The sequence below is a fragment of the Theropithecus gelada genome, chromosome 11, assembly GCF_003255815.1.
Source record: "Theropithecus gelada isolate Dixy chromosome 11, Tgel_1.0, whole genome shotgun sequence".
In the NCBI taxonomy this organism is placed as follows: Eukaryota; Metazoa; Chordata; class Mammalia; order Primates; family Cercopithecidae; genus Theropithecus; species Theropithecus gelada.
The window spans coordinates 115,664,215-115,683,399 of record NC_037679.1 but is presented as its reverse complement, the minus strand read 5'-3'; the positions used below and the strand labels follow the sequence as shown (position 1 = coordinate 115,683,399).

Here is a 19,185-nt window from a genome sequence, read left to right as displayed (position 1 = left end):
CTCCTTCAATCTGGAACAGTTTCTCAGTCTATCTCTGTTTCTCATGATCTTGGCATTTTTGAAAAGTTAGGTGAGTTATTTTGTGGAATGTCCATCAATTTAGATTTGTCCGATTGTTTCTTTATCATAAGTTGAGCTATGAACTTTCGGTGCACATACCACAGAAATGACCCTATAGCTTTCTCATGGCATCAATCCAAAGGCATGTAATGTCAGTGTGGCCAACAATTGGTGGCACTAACTGTGATAACTCAGTTAAGGTTGTATTTTGCCAGGTTACTCTGTGTGAAGTTCCTACTTTTCCTTTGTAATTTATGAGTAATTTGTGGGAAGATGTTTTGATGCTGACTAGGAAAATGATTCCTCATCAATTTTTCTCTACTAAATTTAGCATCTATTAATGATTTGTGGTTGATTAAATTATTACCATGATAGTTGTCAAACATGATCTACTAATCCCATTTCTTCTGTATTGATTAGCTGCACTCTACTGTAAAACAGAACTTTTTCTTCTTCCCTCTTTATTCATTTGTTGATATCAGTATGGCCTCAGATTTTTATCTCATGTCCAACATATTGTCACTATCACTTGTAATGCTCAAGTTGTCCCAGGCTTTTCAAACTGACTCTTATGTCTTTTTTTTTTTTCTTAACCTTTCCCATCAATTTTTGAGCACTTTCTTGCACAATAAGTTGCGCCAGTCTCATTTTGAACTTTCCCCTGCCCAGCACTAGAATCAGCTGTTTCCCTAATGAGCCCTCTTTCCTTTTAGTGAGGAATGCTCTTTAGAAACCAAGATTAGGGCATAGATGTGCTTGTGCTACTGGTATATCTTTCCTTCCAGGCCCTTTGAGTAGAGAGAGCTATTACATCCATTGTGTTTGCTGAAGGAGGAATGAATTAGGTAACAAAAGCTTATAAATAACTTGTGTCTACTCTTCTATAATGTAAAATAAACCTTATCTCAAATGAAATTTTGTTTTTAATAAACTTAATTTTAACTATCAATTATTTAAGTCGTAAGAAACTACGATAAAACTAAATATTTTCTTTAGGAACTTAAAGAATTACACATAAATTAGTAATTCAAAAAGAGCAACATTAAAATCACGTTACACTTTTTTTAGTGCTTCGTGTTGAGACAAAAACTATATTATAAATGTTTTAAATTAATATTTTTCTCATTTAAATTAATACTTATATTTTGAACAATTTTATGTAAAACTGGTTTTGAACAATTTTGATTCTGTTTCATAGATCTAAATCTATTAAACCACAATATATTGAATAAGCTCGTGGTAAAAAAAAAATAAATAAAATCATGCAATATTGAAACTAATAATTTAAAATATTTTGTTAATAATGATGATAAATAATACTTTTATTTGACTGAATTCATTTCTGCCATATATGTAAAGGAATATTTTCTCCCAGTAAGCTCAAAGTATAAATCTTCCTTTGAATTCAGTGGGAGTTTGAAATGCAATTTCAGTGAAGGGTTTATCTTGGTGTTAAAAGAATTTGTTCTTGAAGTTATAGCATAATTTATTTTTGCTTTTTTATATGATAATGCTGACTTTTTTTCTGACACGTCATATCACTTTATTCAAGAATTCTTTACCTCCAAGGACTCGTCTGAATTTTTGTCTGGTGAAATTGTAATGGTCCTATGTGTCTCTCTTGATCAGATTAATTTGAGCATTGAAAGATTTTGGCAAGTCAGCTCGGTAACTTTAAGTTCGGCTCTCCCATCTTAACAAGATAATGTGACTAGCAAGTTCTTAACTTCTCTGAACCTGTTTCCTCATCTATAAAATAAAGATAATTATGCCACCTATGTACTATATAAAAAGTACTTAGTACAATGTCAGGTGTATAGTAAAAGTTCAGTAAATGCTGGGTATAGTTTATACATTGCTAGGCCTATAGATAAGAAGTGATATTACATGTTCTCTAGTTCAAGACTTTAATTTTAGTGAGAAAAAAAAAAAAGGTAAAGTAGGTTAAGTAGCCATTGAAGATCTTTTCGTTAATGCCATATCTACAACTAGAATTATGTCTTCTGATTCCTGTCTAATGTTTATTCTCTTATGGCTGTTATTTTTCCCAAAACATCTTTTTAAAAATTTTCATGTTGATCTGTATTATGTACGTAAAATGAAAGAGAATTAAACCATGCTCACTAGACATGATTATGCCGATTTCACAATTTTCGTCAAAAATTGTGAAAATATCCAATTACCCTGACTTGCCAGAAGTTGTGGACTAAAAGGGGATCTTATTTAGCTATAAATAGCTTTTCCCTTCATATCTGTTTCAACCATACTAGATTCTACCCCACACTTTTGCTCTTATTTCCAGAGTCTACAACGTTCTCCTCCAAAGGTCTCCAAGGAATGTATAATTTAGGGTTTAAGGGCCAATTCAAAGGCCTGTTTTGTGTAGTTCTTTCTGATACTCTTCCCCCTTAAATTAAGTAGACCCTTATTTATAATTTTTACCCCACTTTCATAATTGTGCTTTATTTGGGTTTTATTCTAGGATTTTTTTCTTTACTCTAGAATAAAGGAGCATATATTAGAAAAATATGGAGGAGAAAAGTTACACATTCCTCAAACCAAAAGTTTAGCATAGTCCCCGACTAGAATCCCTGTGATTTCACACACCTAGAGAGAAGCAAAGATTTTTATTTTCTTTGTAACTATGACACAGCAATTCTGCTTTGCACTAAAATTCTTGACATTTAAAAGGTCAGACATGTTGCTATTTGAAGGCAAATGTCAGCCTTTTGGGGGACTATACTGGAATCTACTGGAGAGTCACTTATTGGAGCAGTTCCAGTTGATATTCAGTAACTTGCATCATAGGTGAAATTGAACTAAAAGAAGAAAAGATTTTTTAAAATAATGTCAGAAATATCTGCAATGCCTTTTTTTTTTTTTTTTTTTTTTTTTTTTTTTTAAACAGTGGCTGTATGGAGTGGCGTGAATGTGGCAGGTGTTTCTCTCCAGGAATTGAATCCAGAAATGGGAACGGACAATGATAGTGAAAATTGGAAGGAAGTGCATAAGATGGTGGTTGAAAGGTAAGTGAAAGGGAGCTTGATTTTAGATGATTAATTTCAACTCTACTTAAATAGAATTATAAACATTTTCCATGGCTGTCTGCTCAGATAAACTCTTAATGTCGTAATTATGCAGCTTTTGAAACTTTTTGAAAGCTTTTTGAAAGCTTTTGAAACTGGTAAGACTTTTACACTGGTCAAACTTGTTATGCCAGTCTCCCTAGGGAAAGTAAATATTTTCTCTAGCAAAACTATTGTAGAGGTAAGAGGAGCAACATGTGGAATTAACAAGTGAGAGGAGTCTTCAGATTGCCTCCTTGACAAATAAGATGGATTTATTTAGAAAAGTAAACTTAGACACTATTGGTTTCATAATTGGCCAAAATAAATAAACTTGCTGGCCGATTGCTAACAGTGTTTAAGTTTTAATAACAAGACTAACTGATGTCTCAATTATAGAATCATTTTGTTTGATTTTAGTAATTTTTTTTTTCCAGGAATTTGACCTACATGTGGAGAAAAAGAACCATAAAAAAGTTGAAAGAGTCTTTATAATTTCAATTAACATATCCCTTTATTTTACAAGTGAGAAAACTATGGCTCACCCAGATAATGTAACTGGCCCAAAGTCTTCTAATGATTGGGTGTCAATTGCATTAAATCCTAATTTTCTGATACTCAACTAGAGTTATTCCTGCTACTTCTCAAGTACCAGGGTATTTATGGGTTTTGAGAGCTACAATTTGTGCTGAAAAAACTGCCAGGCAAGATACTGTTACCACTTTTATTAGTTAGTTGATTATAATATGTTAGGGGACAATGGCAAATGGGACCTCACAATTGAGATATATTTTGTCCATTCACTTTTATTGTTTCCTGGTTTTATGTGTTTGGAAATATGTTTACAAATTTGTTAATCATGATTGGAAAAATGTATATTTTTACCACAGTGACTTTATAAATCTTATACAATAAACTAAAGTTATCAAGCATTTATATAGTGTTTATCATGTAGTGCTTGCAGTTTTAAGCATTTTACATATATATTCACTCATTTAACACTCAAGAAGGGAACACTAAGGCAAGAAAGGGTAAATAATTTGCCCAAGATTATAGTTAGAGACAGAGCAGGTGTCAAAGTCAGGTCTGGTTTCAGGAATGATTGAGTCTTATTTCAGTGATGTCTGTTATAATTTTTTTAAGTGCCTATGAAGTCATCAAGCTAAAAGGATATACCAACTGGGCTATTGGATTAAGTGTGGCTGATCTTATTGAATCCATGTTGAAAAATCTATCCAGGATTCATCCTGTGTCAACAATGGTAAAGGTAAGACAAACTACTACAAAATATAATAATATGATTTCTAGCATTGTATTCTACAAAAAGATTCATTTAAAGAGGCCCAGACCAGATAAAATCATAGTTCACGGTTATTTCTGTCTCTTAGGGTTTTATGTAAACTATTCTCATTTTCCAACAGAAGTCTTGGACCACAAGGGCAGAAAACTTACAGAATCTAAGACATTCAATAGATTGTTGTCATTTTTTATATAATTAATATTAACTGGATCTTTACTTAGCACATTCTTAAAGTATTGATCATTTGAATAAGCGTAATAGAGTTTCATTTAAAGTTGGGGTACTAAACTCTAGATTGCCTTTCATATAGCACTTGGTATCTTAGCAAATACAGTTTAATTCAAAAGCTGTGGAGCAAATGCACAAAACAGGTAGAAGTTAATTATTTTTTAAACAAAACTAAAAGTATATTAAAATATTTTGTAAGACAACTGAGTCATTTTCCACAAGTCAGTATAAATCAAGTGTGTCAATAATTGGGTAATTACTGAGTCTTCGGGTACAAATATAGGAATTTGTTTATTCTGTCTAGTTTTGTGTATGTACAAAAGTTTGGAAATTAGAAGTTTAAAAACTTACGTTAAGGTATGTTTAATATAATTAGTTATATAGTTAAATTGACTCTGAATAAATTGCCCACACGAACTGGTAAAGTGTTTTGGAAATTTTGTTTGTTTGTTTGTTTGTTTGTTTGTTTTTGCAATTCTTGGGTGTTCCAAGCATCTTGCCTTTTAATGGTCTTTAACTGTTACCCAGGACCTCATAGGTTGGCTACCACCTGAAATGTCTTCCTAACTAAAAGTCTTTAAGCAACTTAAAATGTCATAGAAAGTAATCCATTAAGAACCACAATTAAAAGCAATTTAATTTGAAGACTCGTATATCAAAATTTATTAAAGTGTTTTTAAGTAGAAGAGCAGTGTTCAATAAAATACATATATAATAAAATTAAATAAGTACTTGTTACTTACAAATATCTAATTTTCTCATAGTGTATGTTTGCACATTCTGTGTATAAAACCTAATTCAAAACGTAAGTATTGGGGAAATGTGGACCTGTAAGTGATGAAAATTAGATTAGGGAATGAGTTCATGCCTATCAAGTTTAATACAATTCTTTCTGTTGAAACATCGGACCTTTGATTATTTTTTCCCCCTCTTTAGAGTTGAGATCTTGCTCTGTCACCCAGGCTAGAGAGTGGTACTACTGTCATAGCTCACTGAAACTTCAAACTCCTGAGCTCAAACAATCCTCCTGCCTCAGCCCTCCTGTCTTTGATCGTTTTTACTTACAGTTTCATGTCTTAATCTCAATGCTTTGTTGTTGTGGCAGGGGATGTATGGCATCGAGAATGAAGTCTTCCTGAGCCTTCCGTGTATCCTCAATGCCCGAGGATTAACCAGCGTTATCAACCAGAAGCTAAAGGATGATGAAGTTGCTCAGCTCAAGAAAAGTGCGGATACCCTGTGGGACATCCAGAAGGACCTAAAAGACCTGTGACTACTGGGCTCTAGGCTATAGAAATTTAAAAACTACAATGTTATTAACTCTGAGCCTTTAGTTTTCATCTGTGTACATGGATCGCAGTTTGCTTTGATCTTCTTCAATATGTGAATTTGGGCTCATAGAATCAAAGCCTATGCTTGGTTTAATGCTTGCAGTATGAGCTCTTGAACAAATAAAATTAACTATTGTAGTGTACTTCTATTTCTGGGATTCCTTCTTTAATGATTTCTGAAAGATTTCAGTCAATCTGTCAAGTCATTCTTACCACACATCGTAAATGTCCCTAAGTTCCAACATCATCTACACTCCTCCCTCCGAATGACCCAAAAATGCTTTGTTGCAACATGTGTCATGGTTTGTTGTTGTTATCCTGAGAATATGATTATCATTTTAAGGTTATAACTGAAGAAGTTGTAACAGATGTCAATATATATGACATTTATAAGGAAGCCCATTTTAAAAGGAAGAATGCCTAAAATGGAAATTTTGTTAGAATTAGTTCTATTTCACAGTGAAGGAGAATGAAAGTTTGGTCTGGATTATTCCGATTCTGGCTACTTGGAGCTAGCATAACATGTGAATTTACAGGGAAACTTACGTAGACTTCCTTTAACGGTGTTACAAATTTACATGTTATGTAGAGGTCAATTTAAGTAGTGTTTAAAACATGGTTTTTGGTGTCATATAAACCTGGACTTGAGTGCTGGCCTTATCATTGATTAACTGTGATCTTAATCAAGTTAGCTACTTAATCACTCCTAATTCTCATTTTCATCACCTATAAGACAGTGATGATAACAATACCTCTTCAATATGGGTTGTTTAAATGAGAAAATTATGTAAAACTCTTAGCACATAGCTTGGTCATCATGGTAGCTAACATTTAAGTAGCGCTTACTGTTCCAAGTGCTTCATAGATGTTAACTTATCTGAATCATCCCAACTGTCCTATAAGGTAGTGCTGCTTAACCCCAACACTGTTGACGTTTTGGGCTGAATGTTTCTGTATAGTGGAGGCTGAACTGCACATTGTAGGCTGTTTAGCAGCATCCCTGATCTACCCAGCTGATGCCAGTCACACACCCCTGCCCACAAGGTGTAACCAAACATGTCTGCAGACCTTGCCAAATGTCCCCTGGGAGGGGGTGACGAGAATCACCCCTGATTGAGAACCACTGATCTAAAGTGTGTATCCTTATTTTACAGATGAGGAAACTGAGATACTCAGATAATAGCAACTAAATAACAGTACCAGGATTCAACCTATGCAATTAGGTTCAAAATCCTTTCTCTTGGCTGGGCGCAGTGGCTCACGCCTGTAATCCCAGCAATTTGGGAGGCAGAGGTGGGTGGATCATGAGGTCAAGAGATCGAGACCATCCTAGCCAACATGGTGAAACCTCATCTCTACTAGAATGACTTAGCCGGGTGCGGTGGCACGCACCTATAGTCCCAGCTACTCGGGAGGCTAAGGCAGGAGAATCTCTGGAACCCAGTAGGCAGAGGTTGCAGAGAGCCGAGATCGTGCCATTGCACTCCAGTCTGGCAACAGAACGAGACCCCATCTTGGGGGAAAAAAAAAATCCTTTCTCAAGCACAGTGTACTATAATGCAGAAAAACTTACTGTCAATTTTTTATATCTTTTTAGAATAACATTGATATTCGTTAATGCTCCAGCATATTATGCGGCTACTGTTATTTCTATATTACAGAAAGGGAGATGGCCACAGTTATTAAATTCCTTTTTCATATATTTCCAGTTAATCTGTTGATATGATGATCATATCGAGATGTAAGGAGGAGGGTTAATTTAGCATATGCTTCTAGTTCATTGTTTCAGTTTCTATGTGAATGTTGAATTTACAATAAGCCAATAGTTTCCAACCTTGAATTTCATGGATCAGTTTAGAATTGTTTAAACTTTGTTTAAAAGGGGGAATAGACACATGCGTAGGTTAAGAAGCATGAACAAGTTTGCCAACTTTTCATTTTGCCAAATAAACACGTGGAGAAAAAACTACCCATTTTCTACCATCATACAAAAGAAAAGACATTTGAACGCCAAAATAATGGGAAGACCACAATCTCAAATGTATCAGCTATCCTGGACCATGGACAGAAATGCAGAACCCTTGGGATGGCAGAGCCAAGAGCTGGAAGAAGGCTGGGCTGTCAGTTTGCATGCAGCTGCCTGTACCAGCTACTGACTGTCTGCTTCCCCAGTTGCTTTTTATATTAGGAGAAAATAAACTCCTATCACTGTCATTTTAAGTATCTGTCTCAGCTAACCAATTAATTCTTTTTTTTTTTTTTTTTTGAGACGGAGTCTCGCTCTGTCGCCCAGGCTGGAGTGCAGTGGCGCGATCTCAGCTCACTGCACGCTCCGCCTCCCGGGTTCACACCATTCTCCTGCCTCAGCCTCTCGAGTAGCTGGGACTACAGGCGGCCGCCACTACGCCCGGCTAGTTTTTTTTGTATTTTTTAGTAGAGACGGGGTTTCACCGTGTTAGCCAGATGGTCTCGATCTCCTGACCTCCTGATCCGCCTGTCTCGGCCTCCCAAAGTGCTGGGATTACAGGCTTGAGCCACCGCGCCTGGCCAACCAATTAATTCTAAATGATATAGTCTCCAACTATATGGCACAGTACCTGTTAGATAACTTTTTATCTAACTGAGGACATAGACTTGAATGATAAATAACAAAATAAGATGCTATAAAAACAAGAAAAAAAAAAGACTTGAATCCTCACACATTCAGTTGGAACACTTTCGTTATTTTCTTATCGTCTGGGGAAACATGAAAGATGGAATTAATAACATTCCTTAGGAATAGAGCAGAGGCCTAGTAACACCTGACTAGTCAATACATGGATCCAGATATTCCCTGGGTCAATATCCAAAATGCAAAAACGATGTACTGAATGAGACAGACATTGATAGTTCATCCATAAAGGTACTTTGATCTCATATGATTTTACAACTGGAAGTGACTTTTGTCCAAGCTATTTTACAGAAGAGAAACCGATAACCCATGTACTTTTGTGGACCTATTGCTGAGTATTCCAGCAAAGTGGCTAAAACAAAGAAAGGTGGAATTTCATGGTACAACTAGCTGAAAAGCTTAGGAATGGAACTGACATGAACCAACACCGTATTCAAGGGTAAAAAATCGATATAGTCAGAAGTATGCAGTTTTCTTCCAACTCTTTAACTTTTTTCCTCTGTACATTTATTTAATTCTAGGTTCTATACAGTAGCAAATTGTCTATAGCAACTCCCAAATTGTATCTTCTCTTGTTCAGACCTAATAGAAAACTGTCCTCTTCTTTCCTAGAAACTCCAGAAAACACCTCACTGCATCTTACTGGCTCTGACTGAATAAGATGTACATCACTGAACCTATCTCAATGGCCTGAGCAATGCACTGCTGTCATTGATAGATGACTTTGTTTTTTCTGGAGTCAAAGCCCATGAATTGAGAGTAGTGGAAGGGATGAATCCCAGAAAAAATTAAAGGCATTTCCAGACATTGGAGGGGAAATAGAACTGGGTGATTTTTAAAGATAGATAGATAGATAGATAGATAGATGTCATCTCTCAAGGCTAGGTGGAACTGGAATTCTCAAATCCTAACACCAAATCAGTAGTCTTTTCCATGACCTGTTTTGCTGCCTGGCATCAGTGTCTTCCAACAGCAACATAACAAATGCTTCCAGGTGTATCTGGGTTCTGACACAGTGAAGTGTTTTTAGGTGTAATGCGGGCCTTTCAAGGGAAAATCTCTATCTTTTCCATTCTACTATCTGGCTCAACCTGATTCCTGTTATTATTGGAGCTCCCACATAGAAATACTAGTCATTGCATTAGAAAACAGAGAGATGAATAGAAAGCAGAAATTCTTATCCCATTTTGGAACAAAGAGTTCTATATGAGGAAAATTAAGCAGACAATTATTAGAGGAAGCCATAACACATTAAATTAACCAACAAACAAATGCTTATTGAGTATCCGTTTGGTATAAGTAACTCTTCTAGTTGTTATGGTGGGAAGATAGCGAACATAGTCCAGGTCTTCACAACAACAAAACATATTAATGTCACTATAATTTGGATATTCGTCTCCACCCAAATCTAATGCGGAAATATACTCTCCAATGTTAGAGGTGGGGTCTGCTGGGAGGTGATCACATCACAGGGTCAGATCCCTTATGAATAGCTTGGGCCATCCCCTTGGTGATAAGTGAGCTTTAGCTCTGAGTTCACATAAGATTTGGCCATTTAAAAGTGTGTGACACCTCCCCCTGCCACTCTCTGTCTTGCTCCTTCTCTGGCCATGTGACATGTCTCCTTCCACATTGCCTTCCACCATGATTGTAAGCTTCCTGAGGCCTCCCCAGAAGCTGAGCAGATGCCAACACCATGCTTCCTGTAAAGCCTGCAGAACTGTCAGCCAACTAAACCTCTTTTCTTTGTACATTACCCAGTCTCAGGTATTTCTTTATAGCAATGCAAGAATGGCCTACTGCACATGTGTACCAACGTGGCATTTGTAAGTTTAGTATAGGAGACAGAGCTCTATACTTGTGCTCAAAAGTTACATTTCTAATGTCATAGCTCTTTTTCTCCAAATCCATGTGATCAGAGTGTCAGATTCTTTACTTTAAAATGTAATAAGTAAGGATATAAATGAAATAATATGTAGAAAATGTCTTAATAAGTTGTCAAGCCCTACACACATACATTATTATTATAAAAACAGTATAGTAGTAAAATTCCAAGTGCCTAGGGTTTCTGAAAAGTCAGTCTTTGTGAACTGAGAGACATTTCATGGAGACAATTTAGAAGACAGGATTTAAGTGGAAATGATTTTAAATAACCCAAATGAATGACTAGAAAAAAACTGTAATATACACACCTCATACCCTAAACCAGGACAAATCTAAATAGATCAAGGATTTACATGCAGAAAAAAAAACTGTATAAATTCTAAAAGAAAATATGGTACATTTTTGTTATTACCTTGAGGTTAGGAGGACCCTTTGGCTCCATATCTAGAGCCATTAAAGAAAGGATTGGTTTAATTTAACCACTGAAAAAGAGAACTTCTTACCCTAAAACATAACACAAGCAAAGTCAAAGGATGACAACAAATTGGAGAAAAAGACATCAACTCATATTTCAGGCCAAGGATGAACCTCCATATTGTATAAAGAATCCTTAGGTTTTTAAAATTTATCATTATTATTATTTAATCTGGAGAGAGTTTCACTTTGCCACCCAGGCTGGAGTGCAGTGCCTTGATCATAACCCACTGAAGCCTCAACTTCAGGGCTCAAGTGATTCTCCCACCTCAACCTCCCAAGTTGCTGGGACCACAGGTGTGTGTCACTATGCCCAGCTAATTTTACTTGTGTAGAGATAAGGTCTTGCTATGTTGCCCAGGCTGGTCTCAAACTCCTGGGTTCAAGCCATCCTCCCTCCTGGACCTCCAAAAGTGCTGAGATTACAGGCATGAGCCACTGTGCCTGGCCTTTATTTATTTATTTTTTATTTATTTATTTGAGACACAGTCTCACTCTGTCACCCAGGATAGAGTGTCATGAATGTTACAATCTCAGCTCACTGCAACCTCTGTCTCCCAGGTTCAAGCAATTCTCCTGTCTCAGCCTCCTGAGTAGCTGTGATTACAAGCTATGCCAACATACCCAGCTAATTTCTGTATTTTTAGTAGAGATGAGGTTTCACCATGTTGGCCTGGCTGGTCTCAAACTCCTGGTCTCAAGTGATCTGCCCACTTCGGCCTCCCAAAGTGCTGGGATTATAGGCATGAGCCAATGCACCTGGCCTCAGCCTTGATTTTTTAAATGTCACATAAAAAAAAATCAGAGAGATAAATAGACATTCATTGAAAATGAAGCAAATTGCTATTAAATATGTAAAAGATTCTTAAATGTGAAAAATCCTTGACTCCATTTATAAGAAGTAAAAATTAAAAGGATATACTGATATACTATTTTTCACCAAAGAGAATAGGAAAAATATATATATGTTTGATAACACACTCTATTCTTTGTGGAGTAATAAAACTCATATATTTCTGGAAAGAGCATAAATTAGTCCAACCTTTATGGATGGGAATTTTGCAACATCTATCAAAATGAAAAGGTTCGTGCCTTTTGACTCAGAAATTCCATTTTTGAGAATTAATCCTACTAGTAGCACAAGAACAACTTGATGTATGTTCTACTTTAGTCAGACCACATTGCTTATAACAGCAAAAGACAGTAAACAATGGAAATGTCTATCCATAGAAGACTGTTAAAAAAAAGTATACTTATTCATTTAATGGCATGCTACTCCACTGTATAAAAGAATGAGCATGCTCTCTCTACATATCATTACAGAAAGATGTATTGGCCCATGAAAAGAGTAGCATGCAGAAAAATGGAGGGAGAAAAATAATATACTTCATATTTTATTGTATAAACAATAAGAAACTATAAGACAGAAAAATGTCTGTAGACTTTTTTAGAGTTAAGGGGGTGGTGGTTGGTGGGAGGAAGCATGGTAAAACCTAAGCAGATGCAAGAGAACATTTTAGGATATACTTTTTATAATTTATGGCTTTTGGATCCACTGAACAAATTGTTCATTAAACATTTTATAAAAGCGATAAGATTATTCAGAGATGAATATGGTGTGGGGTTAAAGCAACTTTCTAATAAATGTAGAAAAGCCTAAGGTGTAGAAGGCTTTTATAACATAGAAAGTTTTTTCTCCCACAATAAAATAAACAATCAGAAGATGATGAAAACTCACTTCCCAGACTGTCTTTTGTTTGTTCTATTGACATTGTATTTGGCAGCTTGCATCCCAAAACACTCATGGTTGCTGGGCACACCCTCATAGCAGTGAGAAACTCAATGGCCACCTGGAAATTGTGACTCCCACCTGACACTAGACAGCCGGTGCTTTCATGTCATGCTGAAAACTTAATGGTCATTTCTAATCAGTTACGTAATTCTTAGAACAATGCACAGGATATTTTTAACAGTGACAAAAATAACACATATAGATTACCCAAGGGCTTTGCAAGGAGACATTGCCAGCTGCTTACTTAAAATTTAAAAATTTATTACACTTTGTTTCCATCCCTAATATTAGTATGTGATGGGATTGGAGAGAAGATTGCTAGCACAGTGCTTGATGCAAGCAGTCTTTTAATAAATTATACATTAACAGAACATATTTTGAGATTAAAAAGCCAACGTTAAACCTAAGTGTTATATTTAGGTAATATCCATATAGATATATAAGAAGACTTTTTTACTGTATGTCAATTTTGAGTATGTTGTAAGCTCAATAGTGTATTTATGGTTCCAAGGTGGCTGAATAGGAACAGCTCTGGTCTGCAGCTCCCAGGGGGATCTACGCAGAAGACGGGTGATTTCTGCATTTCCAACTGAAGTACCTGGTTCATCTCACTGGGACTGGTTGGACAGTGGGTGCAGCCCATGAAGGGCGAGCCAAAGCAGGGCGGGGCATCATCTTTCCCGGGAAGTGCAAGGGGTTGGAGGATTTCCCTTTCCTAGCCTAGGGAAGCCATGACAGACTGTACCAGGAAAATTTGGACACTGCCACCTAAACACTGCACTTTTCCTATGGTCTTAGCAAATGGCACACCAGGAGATTATATCCTACACCTGGCTCAGCAGATCCTACGCCCACGGAGCCTTGCTCACAGCTAGTCCAAGATCTAACTGCAAGGCAGCAAGCCTGGCTGGGGGGAGGGGGGTGTCCGCCATTGCTGAGGCTTGAGTAGGTAAACAAAGTTGCCAGGAAGCTTGAACTGGGTGGAGCCCACTGCAGCTCAGGGAGGCCTGCCTGCCTCTGTAGACTCCACCTCTGGGGGCAGGGCATAGTTGAAAAAAGGCAGCAGAAACTTTTGCAGACTTAAATGTCCCTGTCTGACAGCTCTGAAGAGAGCAGTGGTTCTCCCAGCATGGTGTTTGAGCTCTGAGAAGGGACAGACTGCCTCCTGAAGTGGATCCCTGACCCCCCTGTAGCCTAACTTGGAGACACCTCCCAGTGGGGGTGAACTGACACCTCATACAGCTGGGTGTTCCTCTGAAATGAAGTTTCCAGAGGAAGGATCAGGCAGTAATATTTGCTGCCCTGCAATATTTGCTTTTCTGCATCCTCTGCTGTTGATACTCAGGCAAACAGGGTCTGGAGTGGACCTCCAGCAAACTCCAACAGACCTGCAGCTGAGGGACCTGACTGTTAGAAGGAAAATGAACAAACAGAAAGGACATCCACACCAAAATCCCATCTGTAGGTCACCATCATCAAACACCAAAGGTAGACAAAACCACAAAGATGGGGAGAAACTAGAGCAGAAAAGCTGAAAATTCTAAAAACCAGAGCACCCCTTCTCCTCCAAAGGACCACAGCTCCTCACCAGCAACAGAACAAAGCTGGTCGGAGAATGATTTTGACAAGTTGACAGAAGCAGGCTTCAGAAAGTCAGTAATAACAAACTTCTCCAAGCTAAAGGAGGATGCTCGAATCCATCACAAGGAAGCAAAAAACCTTGAAAAAAGATTAGACAAATGGCTCTCTAGAATAAACAGTGTAGAGAAGCACTTAAATGACCTGATGGAGCTGAAAACCATGGCACGAGAACTATGTGACACATGCACAAGCTTCAGTAGCTGATTAGATCAAGTGGAAGAAAGGGTAGCAGTAATTGAAGATCAAAGGAATGAAATGAAGCGAGAAGAGAAGTTTAGAGAAAAAAGAGTAAAAATAAATGAACAAAGCCTCCAAGAAATATGGTACTATGTGAAAAGACCAAATCTACGTTTGATTGGTGTACCTGAAAGTGACGGAGAGAGTGGAACTAAGCTGGAAAACACTCTTCAGGATATTATCCAGGAGAACTTTCCCAATCTAGCAAGGCAGGCCAACATTCAAATTCAGGAAATACAGAGAACACCACAAAGATACTCCTCGAGGAGAGCAACTCTAAGACACATAATTATCAGATTCACCAAGGTTGAAATGAAGGGAAAATTTTAAGGGCAGCCAGAGAGAAAGGTTGGGTTACCCACAAAGGGAAGCCCATCAGACTAACAGTGGATCTCTCGGTGGAAACTCTACAAGCCAGAAGAGAGTAGGGGCCAATATTCAACATTCTCAAATAAGATAATTTTCAACCTAGAATTTCATATCCAGTCAAACTAAACTTCATAAGTGAAGGAGAAATAAAATCCTTTACAGACTAGCAAATGCTGACAGATTTTGTCACCACCAGGCCTGCCTTACAAGAGCTCCTGAAGGAAGCACTAAACATGGAGAGGAACAACAGGTACCAGCCATTGCAAAAACTTGTCAAAATGTAAAGTCCATTGATGCTAGAAAGAAACTGCATCAACTAGCGAGCAAAATACCAGCTAATATCATAATGACAGGATCAAGTTCACACATAACAATATTAACATTAAATGTAAATGGGCTAAATGCCCAATTAAAAGACACAGACTGGCAAATTGGATAAAGAGTCAAATTGGATAAAGAGTCAAGACCCATCAGTGTGCTGTACTCAGGAGACCCATCTCATGTGCAGAGACATACATAGACTCAAAATAAAGGGATGGAGGAAGATCTACCAAGCAAATGGAAATTAAAAAAAAAAAAAAAAAAAAAAGCAAAAAAAAAAAAAGCAGTGGTTGCACTCCTAGTCTCTGATAAAAACAGACTTTAAACCAACAAAGATCAAAAGAGACAAAGACCATTACATAATGGTAAAGGGATCAAATCAACAAGAAGAGGTAACTATCCTAAATATATATGCACCCAATACAGGAGCACCCAGATTCATAAAGCAAGTCCTTAGAGACCTAAAAAGAGACATAGACTCCCACACAATAATAATGGGAGACTTTAACACCCACTGTCAATATTAGACAGATCAACAAGACAGAAGGTGAACAAGGATATCCAGGACTTGAACTCAGCTCAGCACCAAGTGGACCGAATAGGCATCTACAGAACTCTCCACCCCAAATCAACAGAATATACATTCTTCTCAGCACCACATCACACTTATTCCAAAATTGACCACATAGTGGAAATAAAACACTCCTCAGCAAATGTAAAAGAATGGAAATCAAAACAAACTGTCTCTCAGACCACAGTGCAATCAAATTAGAACTCAGGATTAAGAAACTTACTCAAAACCGCTCAACTACATGGAAACTGAGCAACCTGCTCCTGAATGACTACTGGGTAAATAACGAAATGAAGGCAGAAATAAAGATGTTCTTTGAAACCAATGAGAACAAAGACACAACGTACCAGAATCTCTGGGACACATTTAAAGCAGTGTGTAGAGGGAAATTTATAGCACTGAATGCCCACAAGAGAAAGCAGGAAAGATCTAAAATTGACACCCTAACATCACAACTAAAAGAACTAGAGAAGCAGGAGCAAACACATTCAAAATCCAGCAGAAGGCAAGAAATAACTAAGATCAGAGCAGAACTGAAGGAGATAGAGACATAAAAAACCCTTGAAAACATCAACAAATCCAGGAGTTGGTTTTTCGAAAAGATCAACAAAATTGGTAGACGGCTAGAAAGACTAATGAAGAAGAAAAGATAGAAGAATCAAACAGAAACAATAAAAAATGATAAAGGGGATATCACCACTGATCCCACAGAAGTACAGACTACCATCAGAGAATACTATAAACACCTCTACACAAATAAACTGGAAAATCTAGAAGAAATGGATAAATTCCTGGACACATACACCCTCCCAAGACTAAACCAGGAAGATGTTGAATCCCTGTATAGATCAATAACAGATACTGAAATTGAGGCAGTAATTAATAGCCTACTAACCAAAAAAAGTCCAGGACCAGATGGATTCACAGCCGAATTCTACCAGAGGTACAAAGAGGAGCTGGTACCATTCCTTCTGAAACTATTCCAATCAATACAAAAAGAAGGAATCCTCCCTAACTCATTTTATGAGACCAGCATCATCCTGATACCAAAGCCTGGCAGAGACACAACAACAAAAAAAGAGAATTTTAGACCAATATCCCTGATGAACATCGATGTGAAAACTCTCAATAAAATACTGGCAAACCAAATCCAGCAGCACATCGTAAAGCTTATCCACCAAGATCAAGTTGGCTTCATCCCTGGGAAGTAAGGCTCGTTCAACATATGCAAATCAATAAACATAATCCATCACATAAACAGAACCAAAGACAAAAACCACATGATTATCTCAATAGAGGTAGAAAAGGCCTTTGACAAAGTTCAACAGCCTTCATGCTAAAAACTCTCAATAAACCAGGTATTGATGGAACATATCTTAAAATAATGAGCTATTTATGACAAACCCACAGCTACTATCATACTGAATGGGCAAAAACTGGAAGCATTCCCTTTGAAAACTGGCACAAGACAGGGATGCCCTCTCTCACCACTCCTATTCAACGTAGTGTTGAAAGTTCTCACCAGGGCAATCAGGCAAGAGAAATAAATAAAGTATATTCAATTAGGAAAAGATGAAGTCAAATTGTCCCTGTTTGCAGATGACATGATTTATATTTAGAAAACCCCATCGTCTCAGCTCAAAATCTCCTTGAGTTGATAAGCAACTTCAGCAAAGTCTCAGGATACAAAATCAATGTGAAAAATCACAAGCATTCTTATACACCAATAACAGACAAACAGAGAACCAAATCATGAGTGAAATCCCATTCACAATTGCTACAAAGAGAACAAAATACCTAGGAATCCAACTTACAAGGATGTGAAGGACCTCTTCAAGGAGAACTACAAACCACTGCTCAACAAAATGAAAGAGGACACAAATGAATGGAAGAACATTCCATGCTCATGGATAGGAAGAATCAATATTGTGAAAACGGCCATACTGTCCAAGGTAATTTATAGAGTCAATGCCATGCCCATAAAGCTACCAATGACTTTCTTCACAGAATTGGATAAAACTACTTTAAAGTTAATATGGAACAACAACAAAAAAGCCCATATAGTCAAGACAATCCTAAGCCAAAAGAACAAAGCTGGAGGCATCATGCTACCTGACTTCAAACTATACTACAAGGCTACAGCAACCAAAATAGCATGGTACTGGTACCACAACAGATATGTAGACCAATGGAACAGAACAGAGGCCTCAGAAATAACACCACACATCTACAACCATCTGATCTTCGGCAAACCTGACAAAAACAAGAAATGGGGAAAGGATTCCCTATTTAATAAATGGTGCTGGGAAAACTGGCTAGCCATAAGTAGAAAGCTGAAACTGGATTCCTTCCTTACACCTTACACAAAAATTAATTCAAGATGGAATAAAGACTTAAATGTTAGATCTAAAACCATAAAAACCCTAGAAGAAAACCTAGGCAATACCATTCAGGACACAGGCATAGGCAAGGACTTCATGTCTAAAACACCAAAAGTAATGGCAACAAAAGCCAAAATAGACAAATGGTATCTAATTAAACTAAAGAGCTTCTGCACAGCAAAAGAAACTACCATCAGAGTGAACAGGCAACCTACAAAATGGTAGAAAATTTTTGCAATCTACCCATCTGACAAAGGGCTAATATCCAGAATCTACAAAGAACTCAAACAAATTTACAGGAATAAAACTAAGAACTCCATCAAAAAGTGGGCAAACGATATGAACAGACACTTCTCAAAAGAAGACAACTATGCAGCCAACAGACTGCTCAGAGAAATGCAAATCAAAACCACAGTGAGATACCATCTCACACCAATTAGAATGACGATCATTGAAAAAATTAGGAAACAACAGGTGCTGGCCAGGAGGTGGAGAAATAGTAATGCCCTTACACTGTCGGTGGGACTGTAAACTAGTTCAACCATTGTGGAAGACAGCGTGACGATTCCTCAGGGATCTAGAAGTAGAAATACCATTTGACCCAGCAATCCCATTACAGGGTATATACTCAAAGGATTATAAATCATGCTACTATAAAGACACAGGCATACATACATATGTTTATTGCGGCACTGTTCACAATAGCAAAGAGTTGGAACCAACCCAAATGTCCACCAATGATAGACTGGATTAAGAAAATGTGGCACATATACACCATGGAATACAATGCAGCCATAAAAAGGATGAGTTCATGTCTTTTGTAGCGACATAGATAAGCTGGAAACCATCATTCTGAGCAA

The 19,185-nt window shown here is 37.2% G+C and overlaps 1 protein-coding gene across 5 annotated transcripts in view; it reads left to right on the top strand.

Moving 5' to 3' along the window:
- The window catches only part of LDHB (lactate dehydrogenase B), a 35,125-nt gene extending 17,351 nt beyond the window's left edge, over positions 1–17,774 (top strand). For 3 of the 5 annotated variants that reach the window (XM_025402369.1, XM_025402371.1, XM_025402368.1), the window contains 3 exons: positions 2,969–3,086; positions 4,269–4,392; positions 5,759–6,126. In XM_025402369.1, coding sequence (XP_025258154.1) covers positions 2,969–3,086; positions 4,269–4,392; positions 5,759–5,926 — 410 coding nt within the window. In that variant the 3' untranslated portion in view covers positions 5,927–6,126. Of the gene's footprint in view, positions 1–2,968; positions 3,091–4,268; positions 4,393–5,758; positions 6,127–17,754 lie in introns of those variants that run through there. The other 2 variants (XM_025402373.1, XM_025402372.1) reach the window with 2 other exon arrangements.
- Positions 17,775–19,185: the final 1,411 nt, after the last annotated feature.